Raw genomic sequence first — 24,523 nt, forward strand, 5'->3', positions numbered from 1 at the left:
CGGTCTAGATCGTTTGTATGGGTTTTGGCAGCACTAATGTAAAACTGTTGTTCTGGTAGTGCGAAGAAGAAGAAATATCAACTATTTTTTACATTTTTCCACAAGAATTGTGGTCGGTAATGTCTTTGGTATACTTAAAACAAGATTCAGAGGATTACTTCATTTCAAGGGAGGTACGGATTTGTACCCAATCGTTAAAATAAACTTATTTGAACAACATTTGCCTGTTTTTTGCCATGACAGCATTGAAGATGAAACAATAATTGAAGATGAAGAATACAATTTTTTTAAGAAAACGCTACTTCAACTGAAAATCTTTATTTTTCAAGAACCAGCTAATTGAAATGTGATGGATTTGCCGTAAAAGTGTTTACCTACAAGCGCGGCATTCAAATTTTTTACGAAACTTCAACACGAAATTTATTGCTTAAATAAAATTTACTTCATATAACTTCATTTTTATGTACGCATTCACTCATTAGTGCTGCTAATTACAAAAAACTGTGCTGCCAAACTAAATACGAAAAAGAAAACGCCCAGAACGGAGCTTAAACTGAGCCAGATCTCATCAGGATTAATTCGTTATTGTTACATTTGCATGCAAAATTTCTATGTGGATCCCGATCAATGACCATTAGAACGCTGCTAATGTCTCCGACACTCACTACCCACACCAAACAATGCATTTGTTGGCGTGCACCGGTAGTGAAAGAGATATCTATGGACTAAAGTTGCTCCTGAGTACTAAAATCAATTTTATGATTTTAGTGGAGCCACTGTCATTGTTAGTTCAGTGATTTAACTAGCTGATGGCACAAAGTTTAGCTTTCTAAAAAAAATTTTTAAATTCTTTAAAACTTCCCTCGGCAGTTTTGCTTTCAACAAGCCGTTTCCTCAATTCATCAACTCAATATACATATATTATACATATGTTTGTATGTATGTACTCAAAGAAGCTAGTTTGCTTCATTTTATTTCCTCTGTTTTCTAATACAATGAGATTCGACTAACTGTTGGACTAACTGGTTCTCCATACCAAGCTATTTTTGAGTTCAACGAGCCATATACATTTTCTTTTTGTTCTTTGTTTTATTTTTTAATCTTAAATTTATGCTTTTGCTAAATTGTTGTTGAGAGGGCATAGCGTACACTAAAATTCATACTTTCCTTCCTGCTAATTAACATGCCAACGATAGCATTTCAATGTTTTCCTCCACCGCCAACTTGGCCTTCTTGCTCGCCACCAGTACAATTGTGCATATTTTTATATATCTTTATATACGCCTGTGGTCAAAATAATAGGAGTGCGAAGAGTTACCAGGTTTTAACTACATTTTGGGAAAATGGTTAAATGTTTTTGTAAGAGAATAGTGCATGCTACAAACAAAAACCATTTAACTCAAAGCTCCAAACTTTGTCTAAAATTCTCAAAAATTTTAAAACTTTACTATCTTATTTTTTTAGAACTTTTAATATAGAAAAATTCTAGGTATGCAGTTTTGTAGCCCAGTGCAAGTTTTAGATGGCTCAAAAATCGCGTTGATTTTTTACAATTTTTTTCGCGTTGATTTTTTTTACAATTTTTTTCGCATATTTTGAATCCCTTTAGTGCCAGTTTAATGTTCCACCAAAGTTGAATGAGATATATATTTTTGTTCGCTGAGGTGTTGAGCATTTTCTTCCATACAAAAGACTTCTACATATTTGGAAAAAACTCTCAACTTCGGATAAAATTGTCAAAAATCAACGCGAATGAGCTATAAAACTGTAATTTCTAAAGTTTTTGATTAAGGAGTTGAAAATTATAATGAAATTTTTTTGAAATTTGTTAAAGAGTGTGTTTTGTACGCAGTTTGTAACTTTGTTAGGTGGCGCAAAATTAATCACTATCGGAAGATTTATAATTTTTTGCAAATTCCGTCCTACGTCAATCATAATTGACATTTGTGAACTAGACAGCTGCAGAATACGGGTACAAGCAATGGTGTGTGTAAAGCTCAAAATAAAGATTTTCATTACTCAAAATCATTTTTTTAGCCTTTAGTAAAAATGTTATTCAAAAAAAAAATGGAATGATTACTTTTGCGCCACCCTGTACTACTAAATAACAGAACAAAAAAACGTATGCAAAAACAATGGAAGGATTACTTTTGCCCACCTTTTACTACTAAATAACTACAAATTTGACAGAAGCTGCCGCTTTTATCTAATAAATTAACTAAATGTTTATAAAAAACTATCGAAAAAAATTTAGCACCAAAAATTATTGAAGATGAAGAACCTGTATGTAATACAAATTTTTCGCGAAATCGGCATTTTTCAAGAACCAACTAATTCAAACGTTATCAATTTGCCGTAACAGTTAATACTTAAAAACGCAGCATTAACATCTTTTTATAAAAAACCTCATCAACACAAAAGATGAAGTGGCTTAACTATGTGAGCGCAAGTGTCTGTACGTTATACTTACATACATAAATTTATTATGTACATACATACATACGTACACATGCACTCGTACATTACTCACACCCCATCGTCTTACTGACTGCCTGTCTGAGTTGGCTGACCTCTTATTCACATAAAGTGGAGTAGTACAAACTACATATAAATATTATTTTAAAACCTCTACTGACTTCTAGTCGCTAACTTCACTATTCTGCCTTGTTTTTTTGTTTTTCTTCCCTTTCACTCGCTTCTCTGCGTGTTTATGAGCGCAGCATTGCTGGAAATTCTCATCGTTAGACTGCCTTTGGTTGCTGCTGCTGCTGCTTGAAGACTTGAACTCACATTCACTATTCTATTTATTTCCTATTTTGTTTCTTGTTTTTTTATTTATTTTATTATTATTTTTTTTTTTATTTCCCTCAAGCGACTTTTTTACGCATTCACACTAATAAATAGTTTGTTGCAAATTTCGTTATGCAAATAAAACGGCAAAATGAAGTGACTTCAAAAGGAACTTAAAATACATAAATATGCATATGAGCAATAAAAATAGCGTAGCGGGGGAAAAAAAGCTCATGAGCTCACACATTTAAAAATCGAAAAGCAAAGAAAATACAAGAACATGCATATCAACGGCAATCAGAAAATAAAAGAATTACTGTTCTCATGTTAATTGCCTTATGTCATTTAAATAATAATCGCGTTAAAATTAACTGTAGTTTTCTTGTTTTTTCTGTTTGTTTTTTTGTTTTTCTTTTATATGTATACTGAAATGTGGGTAAACGCGTAAGAATACTTTTATATTCGAACTGATAACTGCTTAATTTTTTTTTTTTTTGGTTTTTTTTTTGCGGACGTGCGTATTTTACTACTACATTCAGACGATCGTCGTGCTCGCACTGCAATGAACAACCAAACTAGTCAACAAATATTATGGTTCTGGAAGTAGGTACACCTGATACCAGTTCGATAGCGGCCAGAATTATACCAGTTGCAAAATGAAGAACGAATTTTGAATGCTAGGGAAGTATGTATTGTTGTGAATAAGTCGGGCGTTAATGATGCGCGCAATGAGTAGAATTGTTGATCGTGTCAATCCCTTTGCAAAGTCACTCCTTCCCACTTAACATAAGAAGAGGGTTGGCATCCACTTGACAATCTGCGGTCTGCTCCTAGAAGGGTGTGCTTGGCGCCAGCTCAGGAGTTCTGGGCGAGCATACAAACTTCTAAGGTGGCGAAGTATTTCAGGTCATGTGTGGATCGGAGGCGTTCGAGCGAACGTCTGAGTTTGACAAAATCTCTCCTCCCGAATTTGGAACACTATCTGCGATTTATGCATGCTGTGAGACTCTTCATTACTTCAAGTCCTTTTGCGTCAGTGCGTCAGCTGAGTGGAGGTGGAATCATCTCAGCAACTTCTCCTTAGCTGCCCTCTTTCTAATTATTCCATAAAGTTATCCGGGAAGAACAATGCACGCTATTCTTCAGCGATTTATAGCTCATTCAATTTGGAGTAACATAACAGTGTAACAGTTTAAAGTGGCTCGAAATTTTCGTTGATTTTTGAAGAGTTTTTGGGTTGATGGTGATATGCATATCCTTCCATATTACGAATGCGCGAAATTTTTTTACAACTTTCCACTTGGACTACAAAACTACATATATCAAATTTTCTAAAAATCCTGATTGAAACGTTGGAAATTTGGTTAAGAATTTCTTGAATTTTTTTACATTTTGTGTACAATTTTGTACATTTTTACGTTTTGTTGTAGTATAAGTTATATTTTTAAATAAAAAATATAAAAAATAAAATAAATGACAAATAAATAGTCAAAAGTTTTCAATATGTCGCGCTGCTATTATTGTGAACACAGGTGTACTTGCATACATATACATACATATACATACACATATATACAACAACAACAATTACTAATTTCTCAAACTTTTTCCTCTCATTGCAGATGTAATGAATCCTTAGGTGCTAATTTAGTGAATAAGAAAATTTTAAGTACAATAAAAAAGTTATCAACCACAACCGCAACCGCAACAACAACAACAACAGCAACCACAAAACAACTAGCATAACTCAACGGTAAAGTAAGAGAACGTAAGAACGCACGCAACAAAAAAATACTGAATCAAAGAAGAAAAAAAACGTTTTTAATTAGAAATCAAATAAATTGAAAGCTCCACGCCCATTCGCCACGAGTAAAATTGTAGTGTGCAAAGGTGATTGAAACAAGCGGAAATAGTAAGACTAAGCAAAGAAAGTGCCAGAGAAATGCATGCAGAGCAACAAACACAACACAACACAAAACTTAAAAAGGAGAATTGAGCACTGAACGCAAAAAGTAGAAAGCCGAAAGTAGAAAAAGCACTAAGAAATAAGAAGTAATAAATTAAGCCAGCAAAGCCAAAATACGTAGAGAAGAAGCGGAGGAAATAAGTTGGAAGAAGTGAATATCACATTTAAAATAAATAGTTTACATATATTTTTTTAAGTAAAGAGTTTCTAAAACTAAGCAAAGCAAAGCAAAGCAGCAAAAAACTATACCTACATAAAAAGAGAAAATAAAAATAAAAATCTAGTTTAAAGTTAATGTCTAGTTTTTGGCGCCAAGTCGTAAATCACGGAAAATCAGCAAGCAAGCCAGGTCAACAATAGCCACCTCGTCGTAAGCTGACAATAAAGGAGCCACGAAGGAAGAACACAAATACACACACACACACACACACTTACAAACGAACTTGTATTTGCTTGCGTCGTCCAGTCGCTGGGAGACAGAAAGACAGCGCTTATACACACACACACACGCAGAGACAAACTGCGCAAAGATGCCCAAATATTTTATTGCTTCAGCAGCAACAACAACGTCAGCAACATCAGCAGCAAGCGCAGCTTACAGCAACAACAACAATAATAATAATGGTACACCGCAAATGGTTATCAAATCAGCTGTGCGGCAACTCTCCTACGACACGGTCAGCACTAGTGGCAACAACAACAACAATAACAACAGCAACACGAAACGCAATTCGAATTCAGCATTTGTATCGTCGTCATCGTCTGGTTCATCATCGCCAGTGTCGATGATGATGCAGAGCGGCGAGCACCAACAAAGGCAACTAAAGTCGCAAGTCATCAGTAGCGCCGCATCAGTGCCACTTGCAACACATCTGCTGGATCATGGTTATGGTGTGACGCTGAAGCAAGCACCATCAACTTCGGCATCAGCAACGTCGTTGTCGTCGTCGTCGTCGTCGTCGGTGGCAACGGCGGCGGCGGCGACGACGACGCCCGCAACTTCTAACTTCACCGGCAAGTACACGTCCACGGCGGCGAGTAGAAATCCCGCAGATTCCACACCACACATAACGGAGTACTATAAGGTGAGTGTGTGCACTTGTAAACTGAAATATATATGTATGTGCATATGTGTGTGTGTACTTTATTGCTTATGCATTTCTTCTCTATGTTCGATTTTATTTTGCAGCAAGTAAAACGTCGCAATCCCACGTCCGTTGCCGAACAAAGCAGCCATCCCAAGAAGCAAGCCAAACATCAGTCTGCGTCGTCCGGTGATTTTGCCAGTAATGTGGTGGTGGTGCAGCAGCCGCCATCGCGCTCACAACAATTCCAACATAAAACCACCAAGCAACAGATGTTGGTGCGCACAAGTAGCAGCAACAACAACAACAATAACAACCATATGGCTAGCTCACAACATCAACGCGTGGCGGCAGCGTCTACATTGCATTTTGCCGCGCCCTCACCGCAACCACAACGCCCGCCATCGTCTGCCTCATCGACTTCATCGTCGATTGCGTACAAAACTGGCACATCCTCGTCCGTCTCTTCATTACCCGCCTCGAAACGCACACCCGAAGGTAATCGCGCCGACACCTCACTCGGCATACTGACGAAGAAATTCGTCGATTTGCTGCAAGGCTCACCGGACGGTGTTGTCGACCTCAACGATGCGTCAGCCAAATTGCTGGTACAAAAACGACGCATCTACGACATCACGAACGTGCTGGAAGGTATCGGGATACTGGAGAAGAAGTCGAAGAATAACATTCAATGGAAGTGTGGCAACTCGTTGGTGAGTTCGGATCGTACGCGGGACATGCAGCTAGAGAATGAAAGACTCGAACAAAAAGAGAATCAGTTGAATATGTTGATCGATCAGATACGTGAGGAGCTGAGCACTGAGATATCGAATAACAATCAACTGGCCTATGTGACGCATACCGATTTGAAAAGTGTCGATCTGTTTAAGGATCAGATAATAATCGTTATAAAGGCTCCACCGGAAGCCAAACTTGTGGTGAGTATCGAGTATATGATTACTAGGAGGATAATTTTATTATTGGAGAATGATTCTGTGTGTGTAGAAGTCCACGGATGTGGAGAAAGTTTCTGATTGCCATTCACTTAGGAGTGGCCAGGACAATTCTTTAGCAAACAGTCCAAGCAGCTCAGAACTACCGGGCTTCGTCCAGGGGCGGATCCAAGAGGGGGGAAATAGGGGAAATTCGAGAGACATCATAAAAGATGGCATAATGAAACCACCTGCAGAATCGCCCGACAATTGTAGCCGGCTCTGAATATTAAACGCGCAGAGTCTCTGTTAAGCCAAAACAAGCACAGTCCTAGCATACTGATCTCAGTTCTAACGAGGCACTACCTAATAGGTGGGCTCGCCCAGAGGATGGGTGTGCAACCACATGACCTCTGCTGAAGCTGTCTAAATGAGGGCGAGAAAGAGACGATATCGCAACTTCTGTGCCATTGTCCTGCTCTGTACAGACATAGTAAACCTACCTAATGGTTTACCTAATAGTAAACACCTCATAAGATGATAATCTATTTTAATGAATTGAAAGATCTCAGTTCTACAGAAGTCAGGAATATTCTACAATTTCTGAAAAGCACACACTGCTTTTAAGAGAGATAGGAACCAATTCCCGACGCGGCATCCAACGTCAATTCGTCAGTGAAATACACTAAACTATCGTTCCTGAGGTATTTACAAATCTGTAAGCTGAAGCACTGAAGCAGCACTGAGTGTAAAAACCGTCACTGTGCCGAACTGTCTGAAAAGGGACTAACGATATTTCTATTTCTCAATGACTGTACTAATGTGGGGAGATTGACCTTAAATCCAGTCAGCGTGCAAGAAAATTTTAAGCGAATGTGTGAAAAATATGATATTATTTTTCAAGAATAAAGCCTCATTTGTTACTCTGGTGCCTTTAGCATAATTATCTGAAATTTTTCACACCATTTTTGAGGTTATGTTGATATTTTATGTACAAATATTTCGTGAAACATCAAATCTCTCTCCATTCCCAACAAATTGTGCTTAATTTCCTGTAGAAACTCTCTGAGTGTCGTTGTAACTTCATAAGGCTCTCCGCATAATTTTTTGGGGAATGTCGCTGAAATAAACGTTCTTGGTCAAATACTCGGTTCAGCCATGCAAATCTGACTGTCTGCCGACTGATGGGAGTGATAGATTGATGACGAGTCAATTTCAAACGAATTTTATGATCTGGAGTTTGAGTCTAACAGAATTGTATGCCATCGTGAAAGGCATTTTGAAGGCACCAACGTTTAATTCAATATTGTAGGCCTCAAAATGTATGCTTACAACTTTTGATTTGTAATTGCCACATGTTGAATTTTATTATAGTTGTCAAGCCTTCAGTTGCTAGTGCTCGAAATTAAAGTTTAAATTTGTAATTTATTTACTGTTTTAAATAAATTATAATCATAATAATATTTTTCATACGAATATACTTAGAAATTATAGAAAAATGAGCGTCAAACTACCATTCAGTGAATAATTAAACGACTTGCATACTCGCAATACCATCGATAGTTGACAATCGATAATCGCTTGGTCGTTGTTTATCCCTTACTATTAGGGGTTTATCGTGTATGCATTTTCATCAAAAATACTACAATTTATTCCCAAATGTGCCTTTGCAGCGGTGCCTTTGCAGTAGTTTTCTGACGACTAGTTACTCATACGCCCAGTAGATCCAACCAGTTGTAAATAAAATCGTTCATATTTTTGTGGATTTATAAATAATTTCAAATGACATATATTTGCATATAATTTGTGTCGTTGGATGAATGCTTAAAAATAAATATTACTAAAAATATTAAATATATATATATGTATGTATGCATGCACGTATGTATGACCAGTGAGTCTGAAACTGAATTAGTAACTCATACGCCCAGTGAGACCAAAATTACCAAATTTTAAGTATCTATTCATGATACAAAAAATTCTCAAGAAATCAATGCGGATAATTCAATTTAGAAACAAAATTAATTAAATTTATTGTGTATAAAGTCTAAAATTTTATATATGTACAGAATTTTTTTATAAAATAATACAAAATTTTAATGGTATTTAATTTGTAATATGAGTAATTTCACAAACTTCCTCGTATTTTCGCCTTCATTTCATGTTGCTGTTAATTCTATTTGTTTGTTTGTTTGATTAAAAGTCAAACCAACAACACATTTGCCGCACAACATTGCTGTCTGCATTCCGTGCACCGAAGCGCTAAGGCTATTTATAGTATTTTTAATATTAAAAGAATGCTGAAAAAAGCATTAAATTGAATTTATCTCGAATTCGTTGCTGAGCTACTGCTGATGTATGTTTGTATGTGTATATGGAGGGCGACAATTGTGAGTGATTGTGTTTAGAAATTTATACAATTGTTTCAAATGGTTTAGGAAAAGTGAAAATTCACATTGAATTTTATTATTTGATCGTAAGATTTGCTTGATTGAGACGTATTACCACCCACAAAAACGCACTTCTACAAACACACACACACACACACACACACACACAGACTCACACTAGATAGCACATAATTGCAAATCTCAAAACATTCAGTCAGTCATCCAGTGCCTTGAGCAACTGCTTGAATTGCTTGTTGTTGCCGCGTGGCGAGAAACTCGTGTGGGCACGATTTGATGCAGCTTTGTTGGCGGCCGAAAGCAATACCTCACCGCAAATAAAATGAAATAATAACAATGGGAACGCGACGTCGCAGCGGCAGGCGAGAGTTAGTCGCCTTAGCGCAAATACGACATATCATTTCTAAAAATATACAATACAACGCACTAGTGCCAATGTGGAGATATCTAAGCATATACACATACATATTCGTACATATATGTGTGTCGATTTTTTTATAAAAGAACCTATTTCGAGTTAGCACTTTTTAGCTGTAATACACTAAATTATTTGGTGTTGAGACTATATTTCGATTTCAAAAGTACAAAGCTAAAATTTTGCAATCTATTAAAAACAAGCTAAATAAACCCCTAAATATTTCACATAAAATCAATTTTTTGTTTTTTTTTTTTGTTTCATGCGCAAAAAATTGTAAATTCATATAAGTGGTTTAAAAAACAAATCATCAATTTCTGTATATTTTTTTTTTTTTGTTTTTGTTATACTCGTACATCACAAACGTTTATTTGTCAATTTGGCAGCACATCATTGGGCAAATGGTCAAAAGGAAAATTTTTCATTTACTATGTCCAAGACAATGGGCTGAGGTTGACTGTTGTCGATATGTATGTATATATCGCTGTGGCAGTGGCTTAGGCGTTCAAGTGCTACAGAAAACGGGGGAAGATTACAAGAAAACAATGCCATGAGAGCCAATTGTGTTTAGAAGAAAGAGTTTTTCGGAAATTACCGGTAGGCAGTCAATGGGGAACTCTGAGTGCATTTCTGTCCAATAAAAACCAACTGTGCTCATAAAAACCAACTGCCGTTCGTGGACGGCAAAAAAATATAAATTAATTCAAATTCAATTTTTTGTAATAACTTTTTTACGAAAAAAAAATTATTTTGAGTTAAAATTAAACACTATATTGACCTTTACGCGCTCCATTGCTTGTCTGTTTGTATACTGGAGCTGTCTAGTTGACAAGTGTAAAATATGATTGACGTACGACGCCATTTGTAAAAATTATAAATATTCCGATAAGGTGATTAATTTTGTGCCACCTTGTATAATATGAATAATGTATGCTTCAATATGGCCCAATGCTCCAACTTAGAACTCTAAGAATGGATGATACTGATGATAATGATACTTCAATGTCAAATTCCCGTTTTCTTTATTATCGATTGATAATCTGGCTATTGAATTAAAAAAAAAAGATCCACAATAATCTTTCCAGTCAGCAGTGGCACTATGAACTTCTTAGATGGCTCTGTGCCTTTTTTATGCCACTGCATAGACTCCTGCTTTGACTCATACGCCTAATAAAGCCTAACATAGTTGTGTTTCAGGCAACAATGCGCTTAAAAAATTCTTCGCCGTTCTCGTTACACAAATTCCAAAACTCGTCTTGTTGTTGCTTTAAAAATTGTTGTTAGCATTCTCGGCATGCGCGGCAGCCGCCGTAACCGAATGGGTTGGTGCGTGACTACACCATTAGGAATTCAGAGAGAACGTAGGTTCGAATCTCGGTGAAGCACCAAAATCATTTTTCTAATAGTGGTCGCCCTTCAGCAGGCAATGGCAAACCTCCGAGTCTATTTCTGCCATGAAAAAGCCCCTCATAAAAAATATCTGGCGTTTGGAGTCGGATTGAAACTGTAGGTCCCTCCATTTGTGGCACAACATCACGACGCTCGCCCCAAATAGGAGGAGTAGTTCGGCCAAACACGGTTTCGTTCGTTTGACTTGTGTATTCTTCGATATCTCTAAGGCTAATGAATCTTCTATATATAATTGTATTGAGCGTCCAAGCGAATTCTAAAGTTCTACTTTCCAAACTCATTCAACTCAAACGTTTTTCACGTCCTCTGGTCCGCAGATTAAACTTTTCTACTTTAGAGGTGCAGTATTTGTTCGTTTATTTTAGAAAAAATTCACTCCAATAAAAATCATGAAATGACAATCATTTTATGTTAAAAAAATTATCATCTGTTGAGGAACGCTGCCAAAGGGACAATTTTAGCTTAATGCAAATCCCAATTTTTCAGATTGGCTCACCTTTTCTAGTGGTTTCTAGCGGCACTCGAAGCTTAATTGAGATCCTTCAAATAGAAAGTCAAAAAGGAATGACGCGCTTTTTGTCTTTATTCATTTTCATTTGGTTTCCTACGCCTTTTCTTAGCAAAATTAATCCAACTACGCCACTGTTTGGCTACTCGGCACTTGTCGTCGAATATAGAACGTCGATTCGGCCGTCGGCCTTTTATTCGCGCATACTAAGTATACGCATCAAGGAATGTATCTAAACACATGTAGATATGTGATGTATGTATGTACAGTGTGTGCCAAGCCAGACAGTCAAAATAACGACGAGAAGCAGCAGCAGCAATCGTCGGCATTCAGACAATCGTTAGCGGCGCACAAAAATTCGCGCGTGTAGACCTGAAATAGTCGCCGGCTATTTTCGTACTCATCATTTTGGTGCGAACTGTGGTGTGTGAAGTAAATCACTGGAAGTTGGTGCCTACTAAAAACCAAAAAAAAGTAATACTAAAAATTTAAGTAAAGTTTTTAATTGAAGTCTATAGTCAATTGTACTGTTATTACTGTGCTTAATTTTCTATATTTTAGTAATTTCCTTTCTATTTCTTTTCGATACTTGCAGCTACCTGACACACTTTGTCCACGTGAGATCTACGTTAAGGCCGAGAACAATGGCGAAATTAACGTATTCCTCTGTCACGACAATTCACCCGAAAATTCGCCAACATTCTCTTCACCCGCCGCCCCGCCGTACCGTCAGCAGCCGCATCAATTCAACGATCCACTGTTCGACGATATCAGTCGATTGACACCTAGTCTTGATGACGACAAACGTATGCGCCTAGGTGAGTACTAATTTCCAATTGTATAATTACCCTTATTATTCTTGTTGTTTTTGTATTTAATTCTAAAAACTCTTGCATGCAGGTTTACCCCCACTTTCATCGTCAAAAGCATCGTCAACGACGTCCACGAGCGGCAATACATATCCCGGTAGTGCCGCACCCCTCGCACGTTCCGCACAACGAAATCTCAGCAAATCAATTGAGGATGCCGCACGTCAAACTGCTGCTGGCTCGGCTGATGGCAATGGTGTCGGTGGAGCAACCGATTATAATTGTGATATCGTTGGCAGCTACCACACACAACAACAACAGCGACAGCAACAGTCCAGCAGCAATACTGGTGCACACGATGGCAACAACTACAACATACAGCCAACCATAACGCGACCAGTGCTGACGCAAGCGGAAGCCGAACGCATTTACGAGCAAGATTTCGATTGTGAGATGTTCGGCAGGCGTAAACTGGGCGCTGCGTATGGCGGTAGCGGCGGTAGTCAGCGGCAGCAACAGAGTAGTGATTCAACAAACCATACGCTTAATAGTTGTAGTAACAATAGGAAGTCAGGTCTTAAAAACGATGTATCCATGGTGAATAGTGCAATGGAAGAGCATAAAGCAGCAGTTGAGGCATCAGCAGCAGCGACGGAAGCGACGGTCACGGTCACACCATCGTCGTCGGCAACAACATCGTCATCATCTACAGGTGCTGCAGCGAATAGTAGACGAAGTGATAGTGCCGCAGCTGCTGCTGCCGGTACTTCGACCTCAGCGGCGTTGTCATCAATGCCAATAACGCACACACCCTCAATGTTTGGCGGCGGTGGCAGCCGACCATCCACCAGCGAGAGTGGCGGCATGGCACGCATGGACTCGCACATAGCAGACATGATCGGTTCGCATGGCGGTAGCACAGGCATACGAAACGCGCTGATTTCGAATTCGCTGAACCTCCTGAGTCCGGGCCCATTGCCAGGCGTGCAGAACTGTAAGCAAATCTCCAATGTTTTAATACGCTTTATTTTCCAAATTAGTAGTAGTAGTAGATTGGGTACAATTGCTCGGTAGTAGAAGCTTAATTTTTTTCCGATTTTGTTTTTTTTTTTTTGTTTTAAGTCAAATACTCTAACTCTTGTTCGAACTTTATTTTGCGAAATTTCGCAAATTATGCGTTGATGGCTTTGACTATTTGCATCATTTGATTTATTTCATTTAAAACTACGTTTTAAAATATTTTACTGCTAAGTTGGAGGAGTGCCGCTTATTGAAGGAAGGAAACTTTTGTATTATTGTAGAAAAAGCATGCTTTCATTTTCCCTTCCTATCATTCATGTTCCTGTTTATCACGCTTTCTACTATAAATAAAAACCAAAAACACTCAAAAGTTGATAACTGCATACATACATATAATATGTATGTACAGCCATTATAAACTAATCAAAAACTATCGAAATTGTGGGAATTGTGGAAATGGTTGGAGTTGCTGACGCTTTTTTTTTGCGCTCACTCCACTAGACTCACACCTTCTCTTCTCTTCTCTTCTTTCTCTCTCTCTCTCTCTCTTCATTGTGGCTCACTCTACACGCATTTAATCAACGTCATTCATCATCAACGGGAAAAACTCTTGTCGGGAGCTCTGGCTGTGATTTGCGTTTTTCAACAAAAATTCATTTCGCATCACAGTCTGAGTTCTTGCTGAGCGCTTTTTCAAAATTCAACAACGAGCCTGAAATTTGATAAAACGATCGATTGAACTGAATGAATTGCAATAATTGAAAGCAAAAAAAGAACAAAAACAAAAATCAAAAAAAAGCAATAAAATTGATTAACTTGAAATCATAAAAATTAAAATGAAAAACAAAAAGTAAAAAAATTTAATAAAATTTCGTGCTACGCTGTACTGGATAACTGCACTTTAAGCGACGCATAAATGCATAGTAACGTAACAAACATATTCACGCAACTTTTCAATTGCACATGCAACTTTAATACTCGCACTATACGTGTGCTTACATACATACATACATACACGCATACATATATAACTACATACATTTAAAACAAAAAAATTAACTCACATTCAGCCAGCCCCCTGTGTTAATTTAATAACAACATCGCCTTATTTTGTGTGAAAAATTCATATTTATTTTTTGTATTTATTTCTCAATGTAATGGGTGGCGCAAAATCAATCATCCAATTTGGTTTTCGAATAACTTGTTAAGGGGTTAGGGGTAGTTAGAGGCCAGAAAAAATTATGATTTTCAAAAAAAATTTTTTTAGCTAGTCAATTGCTTTATTTTACAAAAATAAAAACATAGCATTAATACATCATGTTTCGACTTGACTTTGGCAAAATTAAAAAATAATAATAATAATAATAATTGTAAAAGTTATCGCTGTTTGTGTGGAGGAGCCCGTTTCTCCAGAAGTTCCTTGCGGTGATCATCACAAGCCCTTGGAGATTCATCTAAAATTAATCGGACAAGAGAAATTCGTTTTTTAATAGATAATCTTGTGCCTGATCAAAGCTTTTTTTGCTCACAATTAACGGTATGGCCTCAGGAAATATTTTTCAGATTTTCGAGGAAAAAATCGAAATTTTTGAAAAAAAAGTCCTTCGAATTTTTCAGCTGCTGCTTGCTACTTGCTCTCGAACGCTCCGAAGCGCCCGAGCACCTTTTGTTAATTGGTGAATAACTCGAAAAGTATTTGTCGGATTCACTTCAAATTTTCACACAATATTTTTAAGATATTAAGAAAAACCAAAAACAAAAAATCTAATTTTTTGAAAATTCTGACTACCTCTAACCCCTTAAGTAAATAAAAAAAATTATTTGGAGTGATAGCAATCATTATTTTGACCTTTTCGCGCTCCAATAAAGAAAATAAATAAGAAATAAAATTGGCGGTACACTTCTGTTACCTGTTTGTGACGTACGTCGTGATATTATTCCACAAATGGAGAAATCTACAGTTTTAAACCAACTCCGCATGGCAAATGGTTTCTTATGAGGAGCTTTTTTCGGGACAGAAATACACTGGAAGGCTTGCCATTGCCTGTCGAGACGCGGCCGCGATTAGAAACAACTTTTTCTGTTTCATGACCGATATTCGAACCTACGCACTCCCGAATATTAGTCACGCACCAATCCATTCGGCTACGGCGTTCGCTTCATATTTCTCAGTGACTACTAATGAGTGTTAAATTTTATATGAAATTACTGCATTCTAATTATTTTTTTATTTTGGATTTTTTTATTTTTTAAATATATCTACTAAATTTTGAAACCATACAAAACGACAACTCAGCCCAAAATATTATATGAATTTATATGAATCCAATACAACTCACAGCTTACCCAACTTAAAAGAAAAGGACGTGGAATAATTTTCAAGCAACCCAACCAAAACATTTAATATTTTTTTAGTTTGAATGTTTTGTTTTTTATTGAAAACTTAAAATCTTAACACTTAAAATGTGTAAAAATTAAATCAATTCATAATTAAAAGTACAATTTTGTGTCAAAAGAGGCATCTGCAATAATTCTCAAATTTAAATTTAAATAAAAATTTTAATATATAATATTTTAGGTTTTACTTTTTAAAAACTTCACAATTTGTGTTAAAGTCAGAAATGAATAATAATAAAATTTTTAACCTAACCAAACATGAAAGCAGGAGCTCAGTCCGAAATCTAAGTTCCTCACTACCAAAAAAATGCATTTAAAGTTTACAACTTCTCGACTTTATAATAAAAAAAAATATATAATTTCAAGTTTTTGCCTTTTTTTTATTAGAAGCAACAAATTTGGCTTCAAAATTTAAACAAAAAAGTGCTTAAATTTATAACTAAATTTGTTTGAGAACTACCAAATTTAAAAAAATGTATATACACACATGCATACATACACATACATATGGGTATTTCCACGATGTTGGACGCGTTATTCATAAAACTTTAGAGTTAAATAAATCGGAAAGAAACTGAAGTGACTTATAAAAAATATATCAACTAAAGAGTCCATTGGTTGAAGAAAATTAGGCGCGCTTGAAAGCCCGGTGTCGTCAAGGAAATTGGCAAAAAGGAGGTGATGGACGGACGTGGTAAAAAGAGAAATAATTTCATGGTACATTCAAAAATAGGCAAAACTCTGCGAATATTGTGAGATTTTTTTTTCTTAAACTCTTTTTAATCAAGTCAGATTTCGGTCCATTACAATCAATTCAAATTTAATGAAAAATAATTTGCTATTTGTATAAAATATAATATCGAACACGACGGATTTTCTGTTATTTTTATATATGTATATTATTTTATTATTTTAATTAAAATTAAAGAACAAAAAAATATGCAGCCCGCGAAAAAAATTGTTATTAAAAAAATGTTTATTCACAATTATTTGACTAGTTTTGACTATTTTTCTTTTGTGTTTAATGTTCAGTATTTTTTGTTTTTTTATAAAAATGCATATCTCATTGTTTAACAAAAAACCATATAAAAAATATCATTTTGATCAGTTTAGATTATTTTTCTTTTCTGTTTAATGTACATTATTTTTTTTTATAAAAATGCATATCTCATTACCTAACAAAAAATCATCAAAAAAATTTCATTTTGCCCATTTTTACCTATTTTTCTTTTGTGTTTGTTGTTCATTATTTTTTTTTTTATAAAAATGCATAGCTCATTGTTTAACAAAAAACTATGAAAGTCCAAATTTCAAACTTTGGCCAAAAATTAAAAAAATAGGAAAATTTTCATCAAAATTTCAAACTTTTTATAGTTTTTAATTTATAATTTTTTATAATTTTCTTTTTTGACGGTGTTGCGCATATTTTCCATATAGCAAATCCACGGCATATTTTATATGGAAGAAAATGTATATAGCAAATGAGGCATCTTATGTGTGTACAATACATATGTTGTATGTATGTATATATCTTGATTTTTTTAATTTTTCTTATTATTTATTTTTTTTTTGTAATTTTTTATTTAATAATTTTTTTAATTTTTCTTATTTTATTATTATTTTTTTAATTTTTTTTTTTAATTTAGATTAAAATTATAATTAATTAAGCCCCATATATATGTTGATTTTCCTAATTTTTTATTTGTTTTTTTTTATTTTTGTTTTTTTCTTATTTGATAATTTTTTTAATTTTTCTTATTTCATTATTATTTTTTTCTTATTTTTTATTTTATTTTTTTTTTTACTTAGATTACTTAAAATTATAATTAATTACTCACTAGCTGCCAGGAATATCGGCTTTAATTATTTTTATTTCTCTACAAACCAAGACTAAACGAGAACTCAGTTCCAAATCTGATTTTTTATGAAAAAAAAACATAAATTACGATTTTTGTTAAAAAAAATTCAAGTAGAAAAAATTTAGATTTATATTTGCTTTTAGTTGATTACTTATTTCCTTAATTTATTGTTAAAAACTGTAAACTTTACGATTTGCGTTTAAATTAAATTAAATTATTTCATTAATTTTAGTAATATTTTTTTTATACTTATTTAATTAGTATATTTAGAAATATTTTATTTCTTTTGAGATCATAAAAACCGAGAACTCGGTACAAATTTTTTTATTTAATATTTGAATGGAATATTTTTGAAAATGTTTTACTTCTTTAGTAATCATAAGAACCGAAAAGTTAACTTACTTTATTTCTTCTAATGTTCCCTTTTATAAATATAAACTAAGGCTTTAAAAAAAGCAAGCGGAATAATTCTTGGTTTCAGAAATAAATTTTTTTTTCTAATTTTTTAAATCCAAAACTGGCTCAATTCATTACTCAATATAATACTTGCCCTAACTATTATTATTTTCTTCGTCAGGATTTCTTCTCTACACCTCGTTTTTTGAAAATTATAAACGCAGCACTATTTTTTTCTGTAAAAATATATTTCATGCTACGGCAAAACCTTAATCGCCAGATTATTTTTACACCTTCCATAAACCAAGAATTATAATTTTATTTCTTCTATTGATCCTTAAATAATTTAGCATCACTTTCTACAATTAGTCTCTTCAAAATAATTTGAGTAGCAACTCTCGAAATCACTTTTAATAAAAACAGGGACTATTTTCGTGCCTTTATTTAATTGCGAACAAATATTCTAATGCATAATTCTTAATTTTAGATTTTTTGACATTTAGTTATCAAAAATATACATATTTATGAACTCACTAAGAACCGTGCGACAAAAAGAAAAAAATTTTGCAAATTGTTGAAGAAAATAAGAATTTGTAAGTGCCAATTAAAAATTAAAAAACGCAACAACAGCTGTAGTATAAATGAAAAACAGTAATATCGTAATATAACGAAACCGCAGAATTAATAATAAATCAATCATCAAAATAAAGCAATTCAAAAATCAAACAAAAATTTGAAAAAATTCGAAAAGATCAGAAAAGTACGAAAATTTAAAAATTCATTTTGGAACTGAATTCTCGTGGTTCTGCATTGCATACCATGAAAAGGTGAACGTATTGTAATTGAAATTTTGTAGCACCATGAGATTCAGCTCTGGCGTGAATTTCAAAACAAATCCAATTCTACTACTACTACTATTACTACTACAACTACAACTACTACCACTAAGCATAACTCCTTGCTCATGCACGCACATACAAAAATAAATAAAACATGCATATGTGTGCTAGAATAAAAAACCACAATGTTTCAACACCAACGCCGAAATTATTTTGCGTTATTCTTACATGCATACACCTGTGTTGAAAATAATAGTAGCGCAATGAGTTAACAAATTTAAATTATTTTAACCTTTTTTTTCTAATTTTTTTATTTTTGTATTTAAATTTTTGTAAAAGTATTGTGCATTCTGCAACAAAATCCGTATAACTCAGAGTTTCAAGCTTTGTACAAAATTTATAAAAAAATTAGCAAATTAAAAAAAACAAAAATTCGCAAAAATTTCCAGCTTTTTATTCGGCATTTTTAGAGAACTTCTGAGTATGCAGTTTTATGGTGCATTCAATATTAGTATAACAAAGTGAGAGTTTCAAGTGGCTCAAAATTTTCGTTGATTTTTGACAATTTATTTTCGCTGACATGTTGACCTTTTTCTTCCATATAAAAGACTTCCGAATATGAGCTTTCACATCGTACGCAAAAAAATTTTCAAAAATCAACGCGATTTTTTAGCGACTTCAAACTTGTACTTTATTATACTAGAATTGCATGTGCTATAACTGCATACCTAAAATTTTTCTAAAAGTTCTGCATAAAAAATATAAAACAAAATTAACAAAATTGACTAAGTCTGATGAAATGTTTATTAAATTTAATAAGTCTGATGGCATTTTACTAGATTTGTTAAATTTTTGTGAATTTTGCGCAAATTTTTATTGTAGAATGCGGAATACTTAAAAAAAAAATAAAATTAAATACAAAAAAAGTTAAAACTAGTTAATTCGTCGCGCTTCTATTATATTGAACACAGCTGTACATATATACTCATTTTTAATATGCTAGTTATATCCTTTGTTAGGTGTTTGGCCGAGCTTCTCCAAATTGTGGTCAGCATGTTGATGTTTTCACACAAAATGGAGGCAGCTTGAATTGTATGCCGCCTTGAATGGCAGATGATTTTTTACTAGAACATACATATCAATTTTCATACTAATTTTTAATAATATTTCTAATATTAAAAGGGTAAATTTATCAGCTTTAATGTTTGGTAGATTGCCACTTTCTTTTAAATTTCAGTGTGAAATTTTTTAGTCATATTTAAAAACATGATTCTTCTTCTTCTTCTTTGTTGACTTTATAACCGAAGAAGCTATTTTGGCCAATCTCAATACTCCTCTACTTGGTTTTTCAAACGTAGAAGACGGCTTTCCTATTTCGCTGCCACCACCAGTGGAAGCGTGCTGGGCCCATAACCATTTGAAGCAGTATTTCCGCGCAGAGAAAGAAAAAATCGTGTCGATGTAATTCACGTTTTTTATTCTAAGTCGGTTTTACATTTTTGGCATCGCCTACTATCTAAAGTACAAAGTTCCATGTAAGTGAAGTACAATTGTTCGTATAAGAGAGCAGGATTGGTTTTCAGAGTTGTATTTAGAATTCAACAGCATCGAAAAATCATACGGGTGAAACTTTTGTATTCACTCACACAATATGGCCCAGGTAGCGTAGTCGCCCCTGCTAGCGCGCAAACCATCAAATCTTGCCCTCAAACATTTTTCCGCAAGGAAATAGTGAGAGACTATTCATAGACCCTGTTTTTTCAACGATAGGGAAATTTAATCCGCAATTGCCTCAAAGTAACCTTGGTTCGCAAGAGCGATTCGCCAGTGGATTTCAAGGCCGTCAATTCAGCTTGAATGTGTCCGGAAAGTTGTGCGCTATGCTTTGCGTTCTTTGAGTTTCACTGATGCAATTCCATCCTATAAAATTCGGTGCTTACTCATTAATCTAAAAACGCTAGATATTAGAAGGACGATTATTCTCCCTCACTTAACTTTTCAATTTGATAAGTGGGGCATAAGTGGACTCCCCAAAGCTACTCGAAAACATTTATTTCAACATTACTCATCGAAACTTACGGAATCATGATATTTTCTAGTAATGCTTCCAATGCTCCGATTTCTAAAATTTTGAGAGAATTTAATTCGATTTCAAATCATATTGGCCTAGATTTTTCTTCAACAACGAACCACTTCAAATTCTTACTAAATGAATTATTGAACTAAATTCTTAGTACTATCTATGTAATATTCTTTCTCTGTAAATCATAAGAAATGTTAAATTTTCTTTCATTCATTACAATTGTTGCGCCGCCTTTTATCCACCTTGATGTAGCACTGCCGTTCTTCGCTCTACCGACACATATATTCCCCTTCGTTGTCAAAACTGTTACGCTCTCACACGATTCATTTCTGTAACTGTTCAACTAATTCAATTGTCAAGCACGTGCGCAAATGGAAGCACGGACATTTTTTATTTTTTCTTAAAAGATCGTATTGGATTCTCACGGATGATAGACACCAAGTTTGCTCGTTAGGTATGGTGAAAAAAAAATTTTGTTTGAGGGAAACCTTGGATTCGACGTCATTCATATTGGGTTTTACAAAATTTAGCTTTAGCTTAGTGAATTCGACAGATATGCCGACGTCATTCGTTTTGGGTTTCATAGAATTTAGCTTTAGCTGAGTGAACCCCAAAACGAATGACGTCGGCATATCTTTCAAATTCGCTCAGAGCCGAATAAAGGTCTGCACCTTTAGGTAGAGGTAGTACACCTACTTAGAGGCAGTACACCTCTAAAAATCTTTTCACCATGTTGGATTCTGACTAGTGATCGGGTGTTAAGTTAAGCACAAGTGTAAGACTTAAATTCTTGATCTATGAATTGTAAAGAATTTGTAATCAATAGTTGCATAAATTTACAGATTTTATGGCCTCTGGTGACGATACAGCATGCTTGACTGAGCTTTATATGTGTTAGTGCAGTCGGGTGGCGTCCTGTCACACATACTTGTTGTCGGTAAAAATCAAAAATTTTAGATATTAGCGTCAAGCACCCGACACGCACACATATAAAGTTCTTGTCAAACAATGCTTGACCGTCACCAGAGGCCATTAGTGAATTTCTTACAGCACTTAAAGTACGGTTTTTCATTTCGCACTCGACTGCACAACAATGAAACTAATAAATTATAAGTTTATTTTATTTTTGATTGAATTATTTAGCGTTAATCTGTAAGAAATACTGCATTTTTAGACTATTCAATAAATAAATAAGTAAATAAATTAACAAAGTTTTAAAAAACTTTAAACGGATTTTAATGTTAAGTGTACCGTTGATTTTAACCCGATCGACATAACCTAACTAACTATCTAACATCTATTACTTGCAAATTGTATCGCATATTTTTTGTACAATATTTTATAATTTTCTACATTGTAGTATTCTCTGATTTATCAATTTCTTACACGTTTCTCTTCTCGTATTTTCATTTCATCCAACTGCCTGATTTCTGCCGCGACTCTGCCATCATCACACCACGCCCACACAATAGACTTTGATGATCTGCCACCGTTCCTACCCATCGAACCACCGCTCGATGTCGACTACAACTTCTCACTGGATCAAACCGAGGGTCTTATCGAGTTGTTTAATGACTTTACCTAAAATTTTAAATACAAATAGAAATAAAAAAGAAGAAATTTAAAAAGTAAATATAAATAAAAAAACAAACAAAAACAAAGAAAATAGTTGTTTAAGCAAGTAAAATAATATATTCAATGTATATGTGTAGAAATAATCACAACCACCAATAAAAGCAAAAAAATGCAAAAAATTTAAATAAATTAAAAACTTCTGTACGCTACTGAATGGAGAACGAAGTAATATTATTATTAAAATTATTATTAATATTAATTATTAATACTAATTTAAATTTATAAATATATTCTTTATATAAATACATATATATACTTTATATATACACATATATATATAAACATACAATAGATATTAATAATTGTTAATACATACATACGAAAAGAAGCGGTAATAAAACACACAAGCCGAAGCTCTCCAACAACTTCAAAATATAAATACTTCAAAATAAAAAATAAATTAGTGTTTGAAAGCAAACGCAAAAGGTTTTAGTAGGTTTGAGGGAAAGTAGTGCGGCGCATCTACACACACACACACACACACCCATACATACAGTTCATTCTTATTTAAAGTGAATAATCCTTTATATACATGTGGGCGTACGTATGTACATGCATATATACATATGTATACAACAATTCAAATAGATATTAGTAAATGTAATTATTAATAATAAAAAAATAGCATAAAACAAATACAAACGAAGAGAAGCAACAGCAGCAGCATTAAAGCTACTTTTTAAGCCCCGCAAAACCAAAATTTTGTAATTAGCGAGAGAAGGCAGGAGTGTAGAAATGTTTTAAATAAAAAAATGAGAAAATTTAAAATAAAAAAAAATAAAAAAAAAATAGAAATTATAAAAAGTATAAGATTTAACTGATTTTTGAATAGCAAACAAAAATTAAATGTATAGATTTGCCGACAGCATGAAAAATTATAAAACAAACCGATTGGCAACAGCAAAAATAACCACGAAAACAAAATGAATGCAAAAAATAATTTTATAAAAAAGTATTTGATTTCATAATATTTGCTAATAATTGCCACTGAGTTTTCTTGTACACCAATTAATTTCATTTTACTTCAAAACGCAATGCTGTCACGGCATTAATTAACATATTTTAGCAAGAGCAATTTAAAAACTATTTTTGCAGCAGTAAAGCGACAGTAAGCAGCACCACTGGAAATTTTGAATTTTTTGAAATTTTTGAAATTTATGAAATTCTCGCAATCTCATTTTTTTATATTCAAAAAAAAAAAAAAAAAAAAAAAAAACCAATTGCCGCTAATTTAGTTAGTTAGTTGTCAAGCGTTGTCGCTTTCTTAATGTGAAATAGTGAAATGAGAAAAGCCACTGCAGTCCACCCATTTATTCCATTAACACTTACCCGCGTATGCCGCTTAATTGTAATGAACAAAACAAAACAAAAACAAACAAAAACAATTACTACCTTGTTAATAATAAATATGTTCTGTTATAAGAAAATATGTACAATAATATGAAAAATGCTGATGGAACTTTTGTCATCTGCTGCTCACCACAGTTCACTTAGTTCAGTAAAAGAATTTAGTTAAAAAGTGTCTTCAACACAAATACATATACATACACACACATACTTATTATTTTACTCATTAGTGGACTTCTGTTGAATTTATGTGTTTTTATAAAAGCAGAAATTGTTTAATAAAAAAATAAAATGTTTCTTGAAAGAAAAAAAAAAAAATTAGCGCATTTCGACAAATGTAACAAACAAACTTAAGTTTATGTTCATAAAATTTGTTTTCTTTTAGGCTCGGCATGCAACCGCAAACTTCAAAATTCAAAAAGTTACGCAACAACAAAATAATAGGCGCATTGAGTAAAAGTAACCTATTGCCAGAAATTAATTCAAAAAAATAAAATGCAATTTTTAACAGGTTTTTGTGCTATGTGTTAATGAGTAAACATTTTGCAATATGCATACATATGTACATTTACAGTTAATAGGTCTATTTATAAGTTCGTGCGGTTTTACAACAGATGGCGTAAC

General features: G+C 33.9%; 1 protein-coding gene across 4 annotated transcripts in view; it reads left to right on the plus strand.

The window, feature by feature from the left end:
* Positions 1 to 24,248, plus strand: part of LOC128868041 (transcription factor E2f1) — a 66,507-nt gene extending 42,259 nt beyond the window's left edge. For all 4 annotated transcript variants that reach the window (XM_054109775.1, XM_054109790.1, XM_054109783.1 and 1 more), the window contains exons 2-6: positions 4,413 to 5,841; positions 5,946 to 6,779; positions 12,110 to 12,332; positions 12,415 to 13,317; positions 22,390 to 24,248. In XM_054109775.1, the coding sequence (XP_053965750.1) occupies positions 5,287 to 5,841; positions 5,946 to 6,779; positions 12,110 to 12,332; positions 12,415 to 13,317; positions 22,390 to 22,502 (2,628 nt within the window). In that variant the 5' untranslated portion in view covers positions 4,413 to 5,286 and the 3' untranslated portion in view covers positions 22,503 to 24,248. The remainder of the gene's footprint in view (positions 1 to 4,412; positions 5,842 to 5,945; positions 6,780 to 12,109; positions 12,333 to 12,414; positions 13,318 to 22,389) is intronic.
* Positions 24,249 to 24,523: the final 275 nt, after the last annotated feature.

The sequence above is a fragment of the Anastrepha ludens genome, chromosome 2 (genome assembly GCF_028408465.1).
Source record: "Anastrepha ludens isolate Willacy chromosome 2, idAnaLude1.1, whole genome shotgun sequence".
Taxonomy (NCBI): Eukaryota; Metazoa; Arthropoda; class Insecta; order Diptera; family Tephritidae; genus Anastrepha; species Anastrepha ludens.